The sequence below is a fragment of the Pseudopipra pipra genome, chromosome 6 (assembly GCF_036250125.1).
Source record: "Pseudopipra pipra isolate bDixPip1 chromosome 6, bDixPip1.hap1, whole genome shotgun sequence".
NCBI classification, from domain to species: Eukaryota; Metazoa; Chordata; class Aves; order Passeriformes; family Pipridae; genus Pseudopipra; species Pseudopipra pipra.
In genome coordinates this window covers 44,239,259-44,259,395 of record NC_087554.1, presented here as the reverse complement: position 1 = coordinate 44,259,395, position 20,137 = coordinate 44,239,259, and the positions used below count along the sequence as shown (strand labels likewise).

Genomic DNA, 20,137 nt, shown 5'->3' with positions numbered 1-20,137 from the left:
GTCTTACAAACAACCTCTTCACCCATGAAGCATGCTGTGGGTAGGGGCAGTTGTTTCACAGGAACCCAGAATACATTATGTTCCCAGGGTAAGTTCTTGCCTGACTTTACCTCCAGGGAACAGGAAGAGCCTGAGCTGGACTGTCCTCAGAGCTGTTTGCAAACTGTTCTCAGAAACAATGGCTGATGATTCATCTGGCACTCTCATCAACAACCTCCAGGCCTGCCGTTTAACAGACCTTCCCAAAATAAAGAAAAGGGACCTTCCCAGACAGAATCATACATTTTTTAGTGGTGGATCTACAGAAGAGTAACCTAGGCTTAAGAGTGCTCGTAATCAAGTGATTACATATGCTTGCCTGAGGTTAGAGAGCAAGCTAGTTTAGCAGCTCTGGGGACCCTTGTTCCTGTCTTGTGCTCACATGACATGAGCACACTGACTCATCCATGTGTGGGGATATATAAATGCCTACTTATAACGTGTTTTTGCAAGTTTTAGTAATAAAGCCAGATCTGTGAGGTTGCAGTCCTTCTATGGCAACAGAGCACTGTCATTACCAACATTTGACTTCAAAAATAGTTTGAAAAAGAAACTCAATTCCTTTGTTTTTGTTTATGTTAGTAATGCAGAAGGTCGCTGGTTTAATGTGTGCAACATTTTAAAGTTATCTCTATGAATAAACATTTGCTGGAAGATATCCTGCCTGGGTGATATCTTTTGAAAATGCCTGAAATTATGCTACCTAAACAAACTTTTCTCTGGTGAGAACAAGCCAAAGCATGGGGTGGCCTCTCTAGAGGCGGACATCCTAGTATGATAGGCCAAGTGATATCACAATATCTGAAAATGACAGACCCTAGAGCAGAGAAGATAGATGGTGTCTACCCTCTGCAATTGCTAGCAGTGAAAGGATAGTGACGACTGATGAAGACCAAGGTATATTATTGAAGTAAGCTTGTACTACTCATGAAGGATGTGAGTTGACAGAGGTTAGATATCATGCTGGCATCTCTGGGAATGAAATGTATCTGATGCATGGAGCCTACGTAAGCACATAGGGAAGCCATCCACTGAAAACCAAAATTGTGGATGTCTGCAACATGATATAGGTAAAATATTTACCTAAGGGATTTAAAACCATGCTAAAAAAAACCCAAACAAAACATGTCTACTGAATCCCCCCCAAAAAAATTATGTGAAAAGAGGACTAAAAATTGGACTAAAAAGGTGAAACAAAGAGAAGTGGAAATTAACAAAACAATCCTTCAGCATGGGGCTGCAGGGAATACTTGCAGTTGCTGAAACACACATGGCTCTGCCAGAGGAAATTTCTGTTTTCTCTTTACAAGATTTTAACCAAAAGTTAGTTATCCTTATTAGACTAGTGGATGTAAATAGTTATCTTAGGGGAATATTGAAATCCTTGAAGCTCAGTTGATTAATAGCACTGAAGGCTGAAGCATACTTTTATTTAAGCAGGGAATTGTAGCTTAAAAACCCCAAATACATCAAAACCTTTTTTTCTCTCTTTCTCATCTTCTCTTACACATTGGTAGATGAAGTCAGTGCAGGGTGTTCACTTATGTTACCAAGAAAACAACAAAAATATTTCAACACTATACATGTTGTACTTCATGCAGGTGGGAGGAAGATGTACAGAAGTGTGCCCTTTTTTGGGATGCATCAACTCACACACCTTCCTGGAAAAGACAAAAGGACAAAGAAAAAAAAACTCAGCCATGAGAAAAAAACATCGACAAAGAATTCTGTGTTGCTCTGTCACTTTCCATGTCATATGAAAATACTTCTTCCCAAATTTGGAAGCATTTTGTAAGAACATTCAGAAGCATATTGGGTTTTTTCTCTCTTTCCTTTTCAAAGTAAAGCAAAGTTCCACCCTTGCTCTCTGTCTCTCTTTTTTGTCCTCTCTCTTAAGGGAAAAAAAAAAAAGTTTTGAGAATTTCATTTTTTTCTATTCACTGCAGTCCTAGCCAAAGTAAAGCCCTCTTTTACATTGACGTCAAGATCTTTACTAAGATTAGGGTTTCATTTCTCTATTGCAGCAATTAGCTAGGGAATGTATAAAAGGCTTCAGGGAAGCAAGCTAGGACTCCAGAGGGGAGAGCACTTTGCACCATAGGCAGATAGCAAGAGAGAGTGCGAGAGGAGGAAGGCAGGAATACAGAAACGCGGAGTGGGGGGGGTGGGGTGGGCGGGGGAGGCAGAGAGGGAAAGAGAGGGAGGGAGGCAAGGAGGAAGGAACAGAAAGTTTGTGTACATAAACCTTTTTTAAAAAGTATTGTTGCACCTGGTAGCTAGCTTTACTGACACAGAAATGAGAGGTCTGTTCAGTGCTTAAATAGCTGAGAAACAATGGGATAGTGCAGGAAAGTTAACAATTAACAGTCTCAGCTTAAATTTTGTAACTGCAGGGAACTGGAAACACAGCTGCCTCTCTCTTCAACAAAAGCAGGTCTCCTGGTTAAGAGAAAAATTTTTCACATCTTAATTTCTGAAAAATAAGCAGCTCAGAATTGAATGAGTATCTTTCAGTTATGGTTTTAACCAGCCTGCTCATATTTAACTATCTCTGCTCATTTTAAAAAGAACAGCTGAGAGAAGAATAGGGAGGCTTTTGAAATGCCTTTTACTTTACTCTCTTAAATGAGGGTACAGAGCAATAAAGAGAGCTAAAGGCATCCAGCTGAAAAGAAGCAGCAAGGAAGATGGGTCTGCTAAGTGTGGATTTGCTGATCACGCTTCAGATCTTGCCGGTCTTTTTCTCCAATTGCCTCTTTCTTGCGCTGTATGACTCTGTGATTCTCCTGAAACACATGGTGCTGTTTCTGAGCCGCTCTAAGTCTGGGCGCGGTGAGTGGAGGAGGATGCTGACCTCGGAGGGACTGCGCTGCGTCTGGAACAGCTTCCTCCTGGACGCCTACAAGCAGGTGAGTACACGGGGACGGGGACTGTCAGCTTGGAGTGGGTGAGCTGGGATGAGCATCCCGCTTGTCAGCGAAAAAGGAAAGGGAATGACTCTGTACGGTGCAGACTGTTTCCTATCTGATGTTAAGTTTGACGGGAGAGGTATAAGCTGAAGGGATCCGTACTTATAAGTCGAGGCTAAGTATTCACGAGATTCTGGAGCTGCTGACTCTGCTCTGCCACTACCTCTCTGTGCAGCTGTGGTCATGTCACTCCGGTTAGGTGTGCCTCAGTTTCCTCACTGGCACGAATAATAATCTTCATATTTTTCAAGTATTTCAAGATCTTCATATAAGAGTAATTGTAAAATGCTCTAGATGTTTTCACAGCTGTTGTTTATTTGTTTGCTGTATAAGATCCTCAGATATTATAAAAAGACTGCATCTTCAGATAGAGCTCCACAGAGACAGATGTCAGCTATGTAACATAGAGAGCTGTTTTGCTTAGAGTAAAACATAGAAATGAACCATTGTCATTACACTGGCATTTTCTATTACTCATATGTTAACTTTTATGTTGGAGGAAGCATCCAAGTAATAGTAAAACTGGGCGCAGGGTGAAACAGTGACCTTTTTTCCTTCATGAAAACAGTGACAGAGGGACATGTCAAGAGATTAAAAATGAACTTGATTAGCTGTCGGACAGCTGCCTGGTGATTTAAGATAATAAAGCCAGTAACAATTATGCAACATGTACTTTTCCTCTTAAGATTTCTTCAAACATTACCCAGTAGTGCTGCCCAGGTCTGATGAGGTAGCTACAGTTCCCTTTTATAGATTGAAAAGGTGGACCCAAACCCATGAATTTTCTTGCACAGACCACCCAGTTAGTAACTAGAAGAACTGAATTCAGACCTCTGTGGCTTTCAATACAGTGCTTAGTCTGTTGATGTGTTGTCTTATTTAGACCATCTAATTTAACATACCCCATGTGATGTCATCCAGATGACAGCTCTCTTTTTTGAAATATTTCTTTTTGTATCATCTTCTCCCCCAGTTCCTTTTTTCACCTCTACAGAGGCATTTGTATTTTCTCTTATCTAAAGATGTGAAGAACTGGTGGTGTTGGTGTTTTCTGGCTTTGTGATATGGAATACAGTCTGCTTAGTGTGAAACCCAAGACATGGGGACATTAATTTTCAGTGTAAGACAAATATAAATAACACTATCTTTTGCCAAATGGGTCAACCTCTTACTGCCACCTTAAGAATCATCCAGCTGGCTACCCAAATAAAATAACGCTGAATGAAGCCCACTATTCTCCTAGCCTGTTTAGTCTTTTTTTTTATTCCTTTCATAGATATTAACATTAACTACATTTAGAATGGCCTTTTTAAATGGGTTGGTGAATGCAATCGTTCCCATTTTACAGACAAGGCAAGACAGGACAGTTAACACATGACTTGGTCAAGCCTCCAGTGGAAGTTCATAGCACAGCTCTGTGACAGTCAAATTTCCAATTCCCACATTTGCAACCTGTTTGCAGTCTGAGGTCTGGAGAAGCTGTGAAGCTGTAAGGAACCTCATATTCATGAGATATTTTCAATCTCATTTTGCTTAAATTACACAAAATGATTTAAAATCTAGATATTGCCTGCGTTTCTGTAGTTTCCAAACTAAGTCATGCTTTGCCTTTCCTTCAGTACTGTTGATGCCAACCATAGATGCTACAGGGATGATGACTCTGTGCTATTTTTGGTGTTGGTAATGAAACTCACTCCTTGAACTTTGGCAACTTTATTCTCTTTCTTATCACCATTAAATCACCCAGGTCGTTCAGGCCAATCAGGCTTTAAGGTCACTAGAATGAAATCTGGGCCTCAATGAACTCAGCAGAAAAATACATATAAATATAACCAAATTTTATCACCTTGTTCCAAAAAGGGGAAAAAGTCCATTCATGGAAACTATCCTTAAGACATAAGGAACTGGCCAACAATTAATTCATGGAAAGACTCTGTTTTACTTAACAGAATTATGGGCCATAAGCAAGGAAGATCATTGGAAAACCTTGATTGTCACAGAAAGGTACTTAATGTAGAAGTCAAATTATAAAGGGGACACAATAAACTGAGGAGCAATATTGGAAGAAGAGTCATCACCTCCACAATAGAGGAGAAACTTCTTTTGCTTCTGTAAGGAAGAAAAAAGGAAAAAGTTTCAGCTGAAAGCTTGTACTGGTAGAATTGAAAATGATTGAAACATACTCTGCTTTGTGACATGTTTAAAAAGCATGAAAAGTAGTGAAATATATTAAACAATGGCCCACTAAGCATATTTTTTATTAAATTACCCTTTTCCGAATCCTGACTAGGACTGCCCAGTTGTGATATCTTAATCTGAAACAATTAGGGAGGGTAAGAAATGAAAATATCATGGAATCTGGATACTATACAGAATGCCAAAATGCAGTCAATACAATAACTACTAGTACTTATTGCTCCAATTTACAAGCTGAAGCCAGGAATTAGCCAAGTACTTAAGCAGGTGCTTAAACTCATTCCATTGAGAAGTATTTATGAAATAATCACCATTTTTCAGCTTGAATAATAGAATTGCAGATGTCTAAGATAACCAAAGCTAGACTGCCATTTAGCAGAATACTGGATCAAAGAAGTAACCATGCTTGGTTTTACTATGTTTTGTGTCACTTACATAGAATTCTTCCTGTGTACATTTCATAACATTTTTCACAAAAGTACCTGATATAAAATTTCTATTTACAGAAAAAAATTACTGGAAGCCATTCCAGAACAACACTGTGGGTAGATATTATGCTCTAAATTAAAGTAAATTTATTACAAGAAAGGACCTCTGTCTTAAAAGCACACAGACTGTCCCAGAATGAATCAATTTTTTTTTTCAAGACTAATATCTGCAAGATATGACCTTGGAATGGTTAGAGTATATTTGAAAACAGCTATTCTGATGTATTTTCTCTTTTTCTAGAAAAACTTTTTAATATCTTACTCAAAATTCCACTTTTTTTCCTGCTTTTTTTCCTTATTAAGTATTATTGCACATGACTTTGTTGAGGGTAATCATTTTGTAGGTAAGATTACCTAGCAACAGTTGAAGATTTTAACATCCTCAGTGGGGAATCAATGCAAAGTTTGTTGTATTGTATGTAGACTATATTCAGTATTTATTTTATTGGAACATTCTATATGACTGTTTTTTTTCCAGATTTTAGAGTTCTACTGGAATCAAAATAGTTGCTCTTTTGTTTATTTTGATTTTTAATGTAAATTTTGTCAATTATTAATATATTTTTTTTACTTCCTTAGCTCTCAGTTCAGTGTTTGTCACACTCATTGTTGATATTGTCTACACTGCACCAGCTTTGTGATTTATAGACCATCCTCCTATTATTTTCCAAGAGGCAAATGTGTCTTACATTACAAGGGATTCTTTAGGACCTGATTAACTGTCATAACAGGGATAAATAGAGCTAGCAGTCAAGTTAACTTCATATAATTGAAAGTGTGCAACAGTTTTATTTAAATATTCTTTTTCATATATGTATGTGTTGTGTGTTTGTAAGAATTTATACTTTTATACGTGTTTGCATGTATAAAGATATATATACTTGTGTGTATTTGTCTCTATACATGTACATACATGTATGTATATAAATGCAAAAATGCACATACATAAACATACATAATCTACTCTTCCAAGAGTCAATCCTCTCTCATTTCTCTGTATATGTATACACATACATATGTGTGTATGTATACATATGTATAGATATGAATGCAGCCACACCTACTGATGAGAGAGAAAAAGTAAGACTTTTGGGGAGGGTGTTAGTGTGACTTCTGCATGATTTACATAGACCATTTCTACAAATGCCACTGAGGCATTTGTTTTAGCCTATAGTATGTATATGGAATGTATCACACATATGCAGAAATCCAGGAAAAAAGGTAGAGAAGTTTTGAAAAAAAAATTCCTCTTAAAAGCTTTTTTTGCTTTCTTAATTCTAATGCTTTATTTAGTACTGGGATGAATCTGCTTTCTAAGATTTCAGTGGTGAGAAATCATTATCTTATAATGCTTTTAAAATGGGTTCAAAAAGGTTGTGCCCATTAGCAGTGCCCAGTGTTGAGGCCTCATGCTGGGATCATTTCCAGTGCCAGATATGAGCTCTGTGTTTCAGCAAGGCAGAGTTACCATTCCTGGTCTCCAGTAGAGAGCTCTAATGTTATTCTTGAGGAGATTATTCCTCCTCTCCACCTCAGTGCAGGATAGATAGGGAGAAGACCTTAATGGCATCTCCCTGAAGCAGCCAAGTCCTTAGGAATGCTGTAGTGTATCTATGGGGGCAACATGCATGTGTGCACATACACATTTGTGTGTAAATGTGCGTCAGAGGCCTTAGAGGGATGCTGGTATCTCAGGTGATGGATGGTGATAGGTGTGTGTGTGTGTACTTGTACAGCTTTTTACTGCCTTTAGAGTGGGGCAGCAGCAAGCTCTGGCATGACAACTCCAACACAGGAGAATGGCTGGCGCAGGATCCCAGATTAACAGCATAGGCCCAGCTTTGGATGTAGCAGCAACTCAACTGGTTCAGTAAACACCCAGTGGGATTTTCCTGAGATTTCAGGGAGGAACAGTTAAATTACCTTTCGCTACTTTTGCCTGCCTGATAAGTACATCTTCCAAAATAAATCCTTATGCCAAACAAAACTGTCCAAAAACTAACATGTTAAGCATATCCTGCACAGCATCATCACAAAAGTATCTGTGAAAGTAATATAAAAGCATGATCCTCTACCTAGTCTTTGGCTATTTAGTTACTCTTTGCTTTTTGGGGAAATCTTTTAAAGGTTGGAACAAAGACATAACTTCCATACTTATTGTTTGTATTTGTTTTGTCTGGCAAGGTAAGGAAGTGTCTCTCTCTGCATCTGACAGTGATAAAGAGATTTTGTGAAAGAAAGCCTATTGTATAATTTCAAGGTTTAGAACTAGACATTGTGTGGTATTAAAAATATTTTATTGGCTTTACAAAGTTCAGCTTTAGCAGAATTGCTTTCTCTGACATTTGCAAATGAAAACAATCTTGAAAGAAGTGAGAAAAACAAAACCAAATCACAATTAAAACTTCTCCTGCAGGATTTGGAACAAAAATTCAACTGAATTTGGGCTTTTGTCATTATTATTAAAGCATTGTCCTTATTAATACAAATAATACAAATATATTATATATTAATAATCATGTTTGTTATAGTAGTGTCTGAGGACCAACTTAGACCAAGGACCCATTGTACTAGGCATTGCCCTAACAAAAGGAGCAGACAGTTGGTCTCATGGAACTTTAGAGTTCAACCACTCAAGACAGACAAAAGGTAGGAAAAGGAATATGAGGTCTCATCATACTTGTTTCATTTTGTGGGTCTAACTTCATTTCTTCCACATCACCACTTTGCAGTCCTCTATTTTCACCCTTATGCGTGAAAAACTGACAGAAAGAATGCTTGCTTTGTTGTCAAAGCTTTGTGAAAAATCCCTTTGGCTGTGACAGACACAAAAAATTAGCTAACAGTCACCGTTTAGGAAAAGGATTGTACATGTTTCTTGTGCCCTGGCTCTACCTCTCTGACAAAACCACTACTGTGTATTCACGTGGTCCTAAAGCTGAGTTTAAAAAAAAAAAAAAATCATCCAAATTAGACTCAAATGCCCTCCAGGTGCTGAAGCAAAGGCCTCTGTCATCTGTAAGTAGAGCTCACCAGGGCAGCCAGTGGCCCAGTGGCCATTAGTGGGCCATGCTCCCATCTTGAAAGAAACATAAAGCCCTTAAAAATCTTTTTCTGGGTTCCTCGATCAGAGGAACTAAAATTATCCATAAGAGTGCAAGGCAAAAGACTCCTTTGTGCTTTCCCTATGCTATACATACTCATTTGTGGGACTGGCAGCTTTTAAATGGAGAGAGCAACATTTGGCTAGTTATTTTTATCTGGACTGTACCCTGTTAATTTGTCTCCTACTTCCCTCCCTCAGGTCCACACACCTGATCCTAAATAAAAGACTGTGGGAGAGCTCAAGTCATTTCCAGTCTCTGCTCTCCAACTCAAGTAGCTGAGTCTCCTAAAGCAAGCTGCCATCTCCCCAAGAAAAATGAAGAGATTCCACACCCCTACATTACTCCAGACAAGGGTCTCTTGTGATTTTTATCAACTGCACAACTCTGGGTCATGTAAATAAAGACTAAATTGTATAAATTCTCCAGCCAGAGTCTGATTTTGATTTGGATGAAAATATATCTAGCTAAATGAGATTAAATCAAAGGAGAGAATTTGAAAAAGTGCAAAAGGCTCCAGGGATTTAGTTCATTACCAATAGCTGCGCTCTAGTCACAAACATGGTATGTCCATACTTAAATGACTAATATCACAAACTGGTAATTGTCTGGCAGCACCTATTTTCTTTAGGGGCAAATTGACACGGCCTGATGAGTCTGCCAAATTGTTTGAAAATCCCTAATGCAGGGAATGAAAGCTGTATTCCAGTGCACAGGATCCAAGGAAGGTTATGCTGAAGCTGATAAAAGTAAAATAAGAAAAAAGAAAAGGTATATGAGGAGATGATGTTTTGTCCATGGGGCTTTACCCAGTCCTTATGGAGAATGTACCACAAAGTTAGCAGTATGTGCTATTTCTAGCCTGTAGTTTATGAATAGGGCTTTCTCTCCTGCTCCTACATCTCCTTCATTTTGCAGACTGCGTGCTAAAGCATCAGCAAGCTTGTTCCCTTTTCAGTCTGAATGCAGACTCAGAACAAGCTGTCCAGCAAACACAAAGTTCTCACAAATGATGTGAATCACTGCTTTCGTGTTGGTGATTGCTCTTGCTGATGGCTGGGCTGGCTCTCAGATTTGGTTGGCCTACGTTGCGTGTCCCATGCAGGCTGTGTGGGAGGGGATGCCTGCGTGCTGCCTGGTTTCTACCTCATTCACAAGGCTGGCATCGAATGGCCAAATGTTCATGCACAAAAGTACGTGATTATGGATTGCGTGTGAGGGGAATTCTGCTAGTTTGTTTCTCAGAATTTATATTTTGCCTGCTTTTGTGTAAGATTTCAAAAGCGGTTTGGCTGAATACATGGGGGTTTTTGTTTGTTTTCTCATTGCATTGATTTTCTTTTCCAAGAGCTATTTTTTCTTTCAATAAATAACAACAAAGAAGATGGCCAAGGCTTACAATGCAGATGATCAGCAAGGACGATATTGTCATCCTGTGTCAATCTGTTCAGAGCCTGGTGAAATAAACAGTCTCTTGGGAACGTCAGTGCTTCATCAAGACCAATTAGTGGAGTTGCCGCTGCTGCTTATGTTTAAGCATTAACGACTGGGCAGGGCTGCTTTTTGGAGTGCCTGACACTGGCATGGAACAAGGCACCGACCTAATTACTTCTCTACAAGAGCAGAAAATGCCTTGTGAATGCCTGCTTGGCAAGGATGTCTCATTAAGAGGAAAAAACCCATCACAAGCACTCCTAGAAACAAAAATTAAAATGATAGGTAACCTGCGGCCATGAGACTTACTTCATGACTGTGGGAAATGAAGAGAAACTGATATAAGGTGATGTATAGTTGTATAGATATATGAGGGCTTCTTTGTACTTTGTTTCCTCAATCTCTATTTTTTTAGTCAATAAGGAGTATGAGAAACAGAATGCAAACTTGCACTGTTGAAGAACAGTGAGGTTTGTTGCCACCTTTGGTATCAATGTTAAATAGGACTTGAAGGGCATTCCCATGTTGATGTCTGATGGAAGTTGTTTTATTTGTCTGTTCCTTCAGGGTTTGCAAACTTGCCTAGGAAATCAAGCGTTTGGTAGACCTGAGTGAGGAGCTGATAATGAGGAACTTAAAATATATAGCTTCTCTTTCTGCTTAAAGATGACCAAGAAGCAAACTGTGGTTTCCCAGTTCAAGAGTGTTGGCTAGATATTTTCAGTCACAATGGTTTTGTTAAAATAAAACCAGAAGAGTAAGTGAAAATAGCTGCTCAGATGTTTCTTTTGTCCTGAGCAGCACTGTTCATTGCTGAGTTTTATGTGCTTCTTTTTACCTTTATTTTTCTTATCCTCTGAAGAGTGGCAGCAAATATCAGAAATTCAAAGTGTGCTCCTTAATTGTGATTTGTGAGATAAATTACATGTCATTACTTTTTTTCTTTGACTGGATGAGCATATAGTCCTAAATACTGATGCCCATTATTCATCCAGAGAATGGGTGCAGCACAAATACTTACATGTCAGGCTTTCCCCAAAAGACACATTTTAGGCAAGCTAGCTCTGAAAAAGCATTTACGTGGTAGTGCAGGAACAGTGAAGTTTTCTAGGTAAAGAGGGATCTAATGTTTGTGCAGATATGCATATGTTGTTTCTTGGTATGTGCCTTTTTTTTACAGTCGCCAACTTATCACAAAATGCTGAGTTGTTTAGATGGCTTCTTAATTGAATGCATTCCTCAGGATGGTTATGTGGATGCCATGTGATCTTTACCTGTGTATTTCTTTCTTCAAGTGTGGCCCTATACCTTACTCACTCCTGATTTGCCTATCTTACTTCACAGAATGGCAGAGAGAAATGAAGTGATCAACAGCTGAACAGAAGAGTACCTGCTACCTGCTAAGGTGTAGGTGGCCTTAAACACTGTAAGATGCTTAATGCTACTTCTTAAATGCAAGAGCCTGAGTCTCTGAGCCTGCCTCTTCTCAGGCAGGTCATTTCTTCTCAAAAACTGGGATATAGATATTTTCCTTCTTTGAGTTCAATGGGCAGCTGAGTTCAATGTTCACACAGCAGATCCTAAAGTCAGCTGTTTGAGGCCTCTTGCTTTCAAAGGCAGAGAAGCACAAGGCTTTTTCTAAACTGTTGCCAGGCTCTAGCAGATAGCAATGCTGCAGATGCAGGTTTTCAGAGACAGGGGCACAACTGGCTGTGCTTTCCTGGGCCATCACTTGCTTCTCTTGCCTGTGGTGCAGCTGCACATCCTCTGCTTCCAGTGGCAGGATCACCACATTGTTGACCTGTGAGATCTGTGGGTCTCAGGCAGTCTTTCTTTCTGTGACTCTCTTTCTTGCTGATCTCCGAGTGAGAATGTCAGCATGGTTGTGTTTCAATTTGCCCCACAGAAAATAGTCAAAATAAAGCTTATATCATGTGACAACATGCCCTGAGGCCTTCTCATATAGCTGTGAAGTCTGGCAGCTTTAAGGGTTGTGTCTTACAAACTTTGCTTTGATTAGACTCTTGCTTCTGGTGCTCTTCTGATGAAATAGTTCAGAGTCGTGAATAACTGTAGATTTGTTCAAGGTAGTCAGGTTTCTCAGGGAGAAATGGAGGATCCAGTATTAACAATGTACTTGCCTTTGGATCTGTGCAGCAGCAACTGCGTAAGTTCAGTATTCAGCTATCTGAGTTTCTTACTGTATCTGACTCACTAGGATATCCTATAATGTAATGTAAAATAGAAGTGCACCAGAAATCAGTTATTTATTCAGTTTTTACACAGTTCTCATTTAGCACTAACTTCTACAGACTTTAATTGTTGTAGTTTCAGAAAGAAATACATAAAATGTAAAAGACTTCTGAATTTGCCCCTGTAGGTTTCCTTCAAAGCAAGATTTCTGAATGCAATCAAATAGTCAGTGTACAGAGAGAGAAAGAGTCAGGGAAATACAAAGGATAATTGCATTGTTGTACTAGAGCTTGATGTTAAAGGCAGATACATAGGAATTGCTGTGGCAGAGCTCATTAAAAACTAATAGTATTATGTAATAATATGTTGTGGTTCTACAGTAGTTATCAGCTAAGGATCTTGGAGCCCTCTGCAGGCTCCACCTTATTCTGGCACTCCCTTCTGTGAGATGCTTATATTCTGGGGTTTTTTTCTATAGATATGCAAGTAGAAATGGTCAGGTAAAATTTTTCCATAATTGCCTGTTGTGTCCGAGTTACATCTGGAGCTGGAGCTAATAAAACAGTTTATTTTCATCTCATCCTACTTCAACCATCATATAAACTTTCCCCTTTTTGTGCTGGATTTTTTTCCCCCAATCATCTTGTAAAGAATCATTGCAGTAGAAGGAAATATGTCACTCAGTCACTGATGAAATTACTACAAATTGATTAGAAGAAATTTTAGACAGTGCAGTCTTGGATGGTCCACTGTCAAGACAGAATGTACAATGAATGAGCATCTGCAGAGATCCCAGAGATCTCTTATTTAGTACTCTGAGTATTTTCATTGTTGGACTGCAGGATGGAAGAGAATATATAAGTATGAAATCTTCAAACATCTGAAAATTGAGAGGTACTGCATGTGTTGTGAAGATCAGGAATATAACGCAGAATGATTGAGAATTGGAAAAATGGCTTAAAATGTAGAATGGAGTTCAGTGGGGCTGAGTGCAAAGGATAAAATTCAGACTGATGAAGTACTCAAATCCATGATGGGGAACAACTAGAAAGGCAGAAAAGGGACCTTGGCATTTCACTAGCTTTTAGCTAGGCATTTCACTAGTTAATCCCCAATCGACAGTCTACTCTTTTTGCAAAACAGCCGTGATGTCTCATAAAAAGCAAACATCTAGAATGTATAAACAGGTGTAGTCTGTGAGCTACTTCATTACATTAAGCAATTGCCTGATTATTCTGAGAATTGGTAAATACACTGTTGAAGTTTTGAACACTGCATTTCAAGGAAGATGTGAACCAAGTGGAGACGACTCATTGAAAATGTCTCATTGAAAAAAAATGACTCATTGAAAAAAAATCCTATCTAGAAAATTTGTCTCACAGAGGAAAGTTAGAAGAAATTTGAGGTAGTCTGTCTGAAAGCAAATGCGAGTCTCCAAATACATAAGGGTGGACTGGGCTATGTGTGTAGTGGACAGGACAAGACAATTTGATTAAATTTTCTAACATTTTTAACATTTCTCTGATCAAATTTTCTAACATTAATGAAGTAGTACACCTGTCAGGAATGCTACATTTCCCTAAACTGTGAGTGGAGGTGGGCTAGATGAACTTTTTTAAACTGCTGCTTTTGATGATTTGCTATATCCCCATGCTACTGTCCATGGAGCTAGTTAGGTGTGCTTTTTGAAGACAGTAGTCATGAGGATACTGCACAGGCAAGTCACACTAACTTGCTATGTTTTAATTTGTTTTGCCATCAGGTCAAACTGGGAGGAGAAGCCCCTAACTCCAGTGTAATCCACGTAGCCAAGGGCAGTGATGGTAGCAGTAGCAGCTGGAAGAATGTTGGTAGCAAGTGTGGAACGAAATGCCACCTTCTGGACTTTGCCAATTCCGAGCGGCCACTGGTGGTCAACTTTGGCTCAGCTACCTGACCACCGTTCACAAGCCAGCTGTCGGCCTTCAGCAAACTGGTGGAGGAGTTCTCTGGTGTGGCTGACTTTCTGTTGGTCTACATCGATGAAGCTCACCCATCAGATGGCTGGGCTGCTCCTGGAATCTCTCCCTCTTCATTCGAAGTTAAGAAACACAGGAACCAGGAAGAGAGATGTGCAGCTGCTCATCAGCTCCTAGAGCACTTTTCCTTGCCACCTCAGTGCCAAGTGGTGGCTGACTGTATGGACAACAATGCCAACGTGGCCTATGGAGTTTCATTTGAGCGAGTATGCATTGTGCAGAGACAAAAAATCGCCTACCTGGGAGGCAAAGGCCCCTTTTTCTACAACCTGCAGGAAGTTCGGCTTTGGCTGGAACAAAACTTCAGTAAAAGATGAAATCCATTCTGTACAGAAGCTATGTTAACAGATGTCCCTTTAAGGAGATGCAAAAGGGAAAAAAAAGAGAACATGCTGGTTTGAATAAAACCTTTCAGATGATTGCAGGAGAACACATTTGATAACAATTTCAAGTGAATGTTAATGAGGAAATGAAAATTAAAAAAAGTCTAGCTCCACAGAAACATTTTCTGAAAAAAAATCGCACTCCTGCGCTTGCTATGGGACAGAAGGGGTGAACAGGCTTCTGTGAAAAGGTGCTGCTGGCAAGCAGGAAGAGTAATAAGACCTGTCTCCTAGGAACCCCTCTCACGAAGTGTCAGCTCTGGGGTGAGCCAGAGGAAGCATTTCTGCTTGGAAGGCAGTCCCTGGAAAGGCAGTGCTGTGAATTTCTTCAGAAATGCTTCTTTAGTCCCCTGTGGCCAATGCAAAGAACCTGGGAGGAGCAGGAAGTTTGCAACTACCTGCATAGAAATGCAGTGGAGTGTAGCGATTGTCTTTTCTTGGTAGAGAAGTTATTGTTTAGGGACTACAGGAACCACCATGCAATGCGTCGCTCAGGCAGACTGGCTGCTCAGATCAAGATGAACCATTGTCTGCTGGTATTTGTACTCTCTGTGCACATCTCTGCACAGCATATTAACTATGTAATGCTACCTATATGTTTGTATCCAGTAGGCAGGCCTGTGCCTGCTGAGAAATATGTTAAAATCTGTGTAGTTGGACCAAAAAGACAAAGGTGATCAAATAAGCTCATTACCATTTGAAAACTAAAATACTTGGACTATTTATAACAAAACATTGAGAACCATCTAGAGCATGCATCATGAGACAAAACTGAGCTGATGCCAACCAAACCTGTGGTTCTCAGAGCTGACAACACACATTTATCAATCTGGTTCTCATTTCTGTTTCCTTACCCCATCTCCATCTCTTTCTGTCTAGCAATAGGCTTAAAGGTAATTTCATTTTTAGCTTTTAAAAAAATAACTTATTTCTCTCCTTTATTTTTATTTGAGATAATGACCTTGCAGGTTTATTTTGGGGATGGGGGAATTTATGCACAACTTTACCTCATTGAAATGGAAACCTATCCTGTCATTTACCCTGTTAAATGTAGTCATGCTGATTTTTGCTATCTTAGATACATGAAACTACTTTATAGCTAGTTTATCTGAATATGTTTATATGTTAGTTTATCTGCAGGTTAAGTTGTTTGTAGCTTTAGAATTGATTAGCTGCTGTTTTGCTACCAGGTGAGCTGATGGTCGGTTTCACTCCTGTTCTCAAAAACCTTCCCAGAAGAGAAACAGGGAGGACAAATAGTGTGAATTAATGTGAATGGGTGTAAAAGGTGTTAGAATTTTCATACAAATGGGTCTGAGGAATTAATCTTATGTTTAAAGAGATACTGTGAGCTTAGAGTATACATTAAGTATTTCTAAAACTAAAATTATTTGATCAAGCCTAAGGAAAAGGCAGATTTGCAATGAACTAACCCATTAGATCTGAAAAATGAAAACCCATATGGAGATAGACTATCCAATTTTTCTCTCAACTTTGGCAGAAACATGGAACAGATAAACAGAGTAAGTGGCAAATATCAAGTTCGTTCTTTCAATTTCTCGTCCTGCCCATTGTCAGGAATATGATGTGTTGCTATTAACACAGGAAAGAATAGAAAATACATACATAATTATTTCCATTTTCACAATGCCCATTAATATTGTGTATTTCTTCTTGCTAGGTTGTTGGTCAACTTAGCCAATGTACAAGGAATTTGGAAATGTGTTTTCAAGTTATTTCAGTGTTATTTCAAGATCTGAAATAATGACAGTAACATGGGTGATTTCTCCCATACTCAGATTCATGCTTCCCATTCTCACATTTTCCTCAACACACTGTTAAACATATACACACACACACACACAGTTTGGTAATGTGTGTCAGAGAAGGGTGTAAAGAATGGTCTTCAGATCTCCTGGTGAGCTCCACTTCTTAGAAGGCATGCGTCTCTGTGTGTGTGTATACATGCATCTGTATGTATATAATACATTTTTATGTAAGTATATATACATGCATGCACATATAAGTGGTGTCTAAAACCCCTAATAATAATTATTCTGTTCTCCCTTCATTATTATTACTGTAACTCATTGCTCAGTGTGGAAGATTGTTATAGATCTTCATGACTAACTGGGATATATAACTGAAATTTTTAAACCTAATATCATAGAAACAGTAACAGCCAAACTTCATGGTTTATTTAATCCAGCATCCTACCTCTGACTGTATCAGATGCTTCAGGGGAAGGTGCAATAGTTTCTTACAGAATTTTCATTAACTTCAGCCCTTATTATTTTTGCCTCATCTAAAGGGATTATTGATGTCTCATCATCCCTATGAGCGGCTGATCCTGAGTTTTGAGGTCTAAATACTTTGTGAGGTGGGGTTACTACAGTCAAAAAAATCACATTTAAGAACAAAGAAAACCAAACGAAAACAGATTTTTTTCAGATGTAAATTGGCTGCTTTTCATGTCATTCTCATCTTTTGCTATTATATGCTAAACCACTATAAACAGAAGTGATCCCAATTTTTCTTCTGTATGTCAGTCATTGTAAAATATATATAGAAATTTATGTACCTTTCCTTTGTTCCTTAAGACAAACAATAACTCATATTCTTATTCAGGTCCATATTCTTTGCTTGTCTCTGAATCTCTTCTATTTTTGCTACACTCTCCTTTTACTCAAGTGAGTAAACATGTAGACATTAATCCAAGTGAAAATATGTATTGATATACCCAGCATATCTTTTCCTTATATCCTATTCTTCAGTCATCTGAAACTTTTTTAATCCATAGCAGCTCCATAGCCTTTGTGAAACTTAAACTAGTCTTTTCTTTTTCTCTTCTTTTTCTCATTATACAGTTTAAGTCTGAACTGTTTATCTGGGAAATGCTGGACAATAGTTTAGCACAAGTGTTGAAACATGCCTTTACATCAGAGGAAAAAGCCTGAGTTAGTAATTCAGTTTGTTAATACTCATTTGCATATCTAAAGTTACAATTATTTGTCAAGTCCATTCCCTCCTTTTGAATTTCTATTATTGTGTCTTGTAATTCATAGATGCCTGTTCATCACATAGTATACAGAAATTATAAAAGTGGCTCCCATACATGAGAAATCTGCATTGATTTTCCACAACAAAAAATGCACAATTTCATTTTTTTCTTAGCAATATGGATGACTGTCCTGTCTAAAACTTAAAGATAATCCAACCTCTGATTATCCAGACAGATTTTGCAAATCCTTGAATTTCCCCAGAAAATTTCTAGTCAGAAAGCAGGGCTTTCTTCAAAGAGAAACAGGCTTAGAGGAAAGAAAAAAGTATTTTCTAAATGGCTGATAGAAATATAGCCTCTTTTTTTTTTTGACAAAATTAAAACATTTTATAGAAAAGGTTTTAAATTAAACGTCATGCATTGTCCTCAGTTGATGATAAAAGTGACCATATATCAGATACCCCAAATTTTTGTAACAGTGGATTGTTTTGAGTCCAGGCAGAAATTTTACTGCTTTGCTAGCCTTGTTCATCACAGCTGGTCTAGTCTGCTGTGAGAGTGAATTTACTTCTGTCTCTTATTCTCAGTATTTCAGGGCACTATACCATATTACTTGAGGTGCTTCAGCGTGACATGCATATTGAGCAAAAGCTCACAAAATAGGTGCCTGAAAGTATTCTGGAAGGCTACTGTATATAATAGAGACCCCAATACTGTGTCTCAACATTAGTATGGGAAACTTCCAGTACTTTTTCATTTTGAGCAAGGTAAAAAGCTATTCTGGGTTATCATTTTACATTGCTCTCTGTGCTTAGCATCTGTATTTAGCACTGTACAAAAGGAATGTAAAACATTTTGTACAGATGACAATGATAGCATTTTGCTTTTCCTTGTGTAGACAATGATATAATTTTAAGGCAGCAGGAAAACATGCCCTGTCTATTAAAAAAAAGAAAATGTATTGTGAAATATATTGCTGAACAACTATCTGAACACTTTGAAAAACAAAATGCAGTGATTTTTAGGAAGGTGATCTTGGTGGTGAAACCCACAAAGCTTGGTGGTGAAACCCACAAAGTATCAGTGCTATGCATTCATGCATGTGTGGGAAGCTATGTTTCTGCGTGTGTGAAAGTGGCTTTTCTGTGATGTGGAGTATAGGGTTAAGAGTTTTTAAGACTTTCATTCAGTACTATTACCAAAGCAATAAGAGGTATCAGGTAGGGAATATTGGCCAGTTTTGTTCAACTCGACACCATGTCTGTGACAAAACCGTATTCAGTGACCTTTGGGCCCCATTCGGAGTCTTCAGAGAAGAGAAATCGGGGTGAGACAATGGAGGCTTGTGTGCTTATGAAGATCGCTAATAAAAGGGTGATTAACTCAGTTAGCGTTCAGATGCCCTCACACTGGCATTCCTCTGTGCACCTTGATGTTTCTGTATTTGAAAGAGGGGTCTCTTTGGGTCTGTTAATAAGATCACCACGTTGTAGGTCCTGTGTGTACTGACTATGTGTGTGTCATTGCTTAAATGTCAAAAATACACTTTGCAGGAGAGCCAGCAAAATTTTGTTACAATATGGTGCTCTGTGAAATATGCTTTCTAGATTTGTTTTTCTTGTATTATAATAAATGATAAAGGAAAATATACCTTTTCTGTGACTTCTTATTCTAATACTGGCTGCTAACACAAAGTGGAATCTAGACATTAGGCCAAGGAAACGTAAAACTGTATTTAATACAAAAGCCTATGCCACCTTGACTAGATCTTCAGTAATACAAGCAAACTCCTTTATAAATGGTGGAACTAATTTAATATCTGACTACTCCTCAACTTTTAAGAAAGGTGAAGGGGAGAGAAACTGAGAGCTTCAAGGACTGTGGCTGAGTCTGCTCAGAATTGCACTGTTCAAAAAACATCTGCTTGAAGAAAACATGCCAAGATGTGTGTAGCATATGAAATTTAGACAAATTTGTTCTGAAGGCATCAGCTATAAATGCCACTTCCATTTCAATGTACAGGCAAAAGATCAAAAATAAAATTAAACCCACAGCTGAATAGCTGTTACAAGAAAAAAAAAATCAAATGGAAAATGAGCAGCAACTTCCTAAACAAATTCAATTTGTGATTTAGTTGTATTTTAGAAATTTCCTCCTCTTTGTCATCTTTTGTTATAAAAAACATTATAGGACCTTGCATCTGAAAACTGATTGTGAATATAGGTAAGAAAGAACATAACAAATCACCAAAGGGAAGGCCATGGAAAAGGTTACATCCAAGTGTCCCCAACAGAAATGTTCATTACAATATA

General features: G+C 38.4%; 1 protein-coding gene and 1 long non-coding RNA gene across 3 annotated transcripts; both read left to right on the top strand.

Annotated features, from left to right (window-relative positions):
• The first annotated feature begins 1,938 nt into the window (after window positions 1–1,938).
• DIO2 (iodothyronine deiodinase 2) lies at window positions 1,939–19,473 on the top strand. Of its 2 annotated transcripts, none has more exons than XM_064658895.1 (2): window positions 1,939–2,948; window positions 14,186–14,758. In XM_064658895.1, the coding sequence occupies exons 1-2, from the start codon at window positions 2,727–2,729 to the stop codon at window positions 14,756–14,758; spliced, it is 795 nt and encodes a 264-aa protein (XP_064514965.1). In that variant the 5' UTR covers window positions 1,939–2,726. The 2 variants fall into 2 exon arrangements, with proteins under 2 accessions (XP_064514965.1, XP_064514964.1); XM_064658894.1 differs by having other exon boundaries at window positions 2,010–2,948; window positions 14,186–19,473.
• Window positions 8,226–9,224, top strand: LOC135416118 (uncharacterized). Its single transcript, XR_010431442.1, has 2 exons — window positions 8,226–8,341; window positions 8,997–9,224. It is a non-coding gene; the product is annotated as an uncharacterized LOC135416118 (long non-coding RNA).
• Window positions 19,474–20,137: the final 664 nt, after the last annotated feature.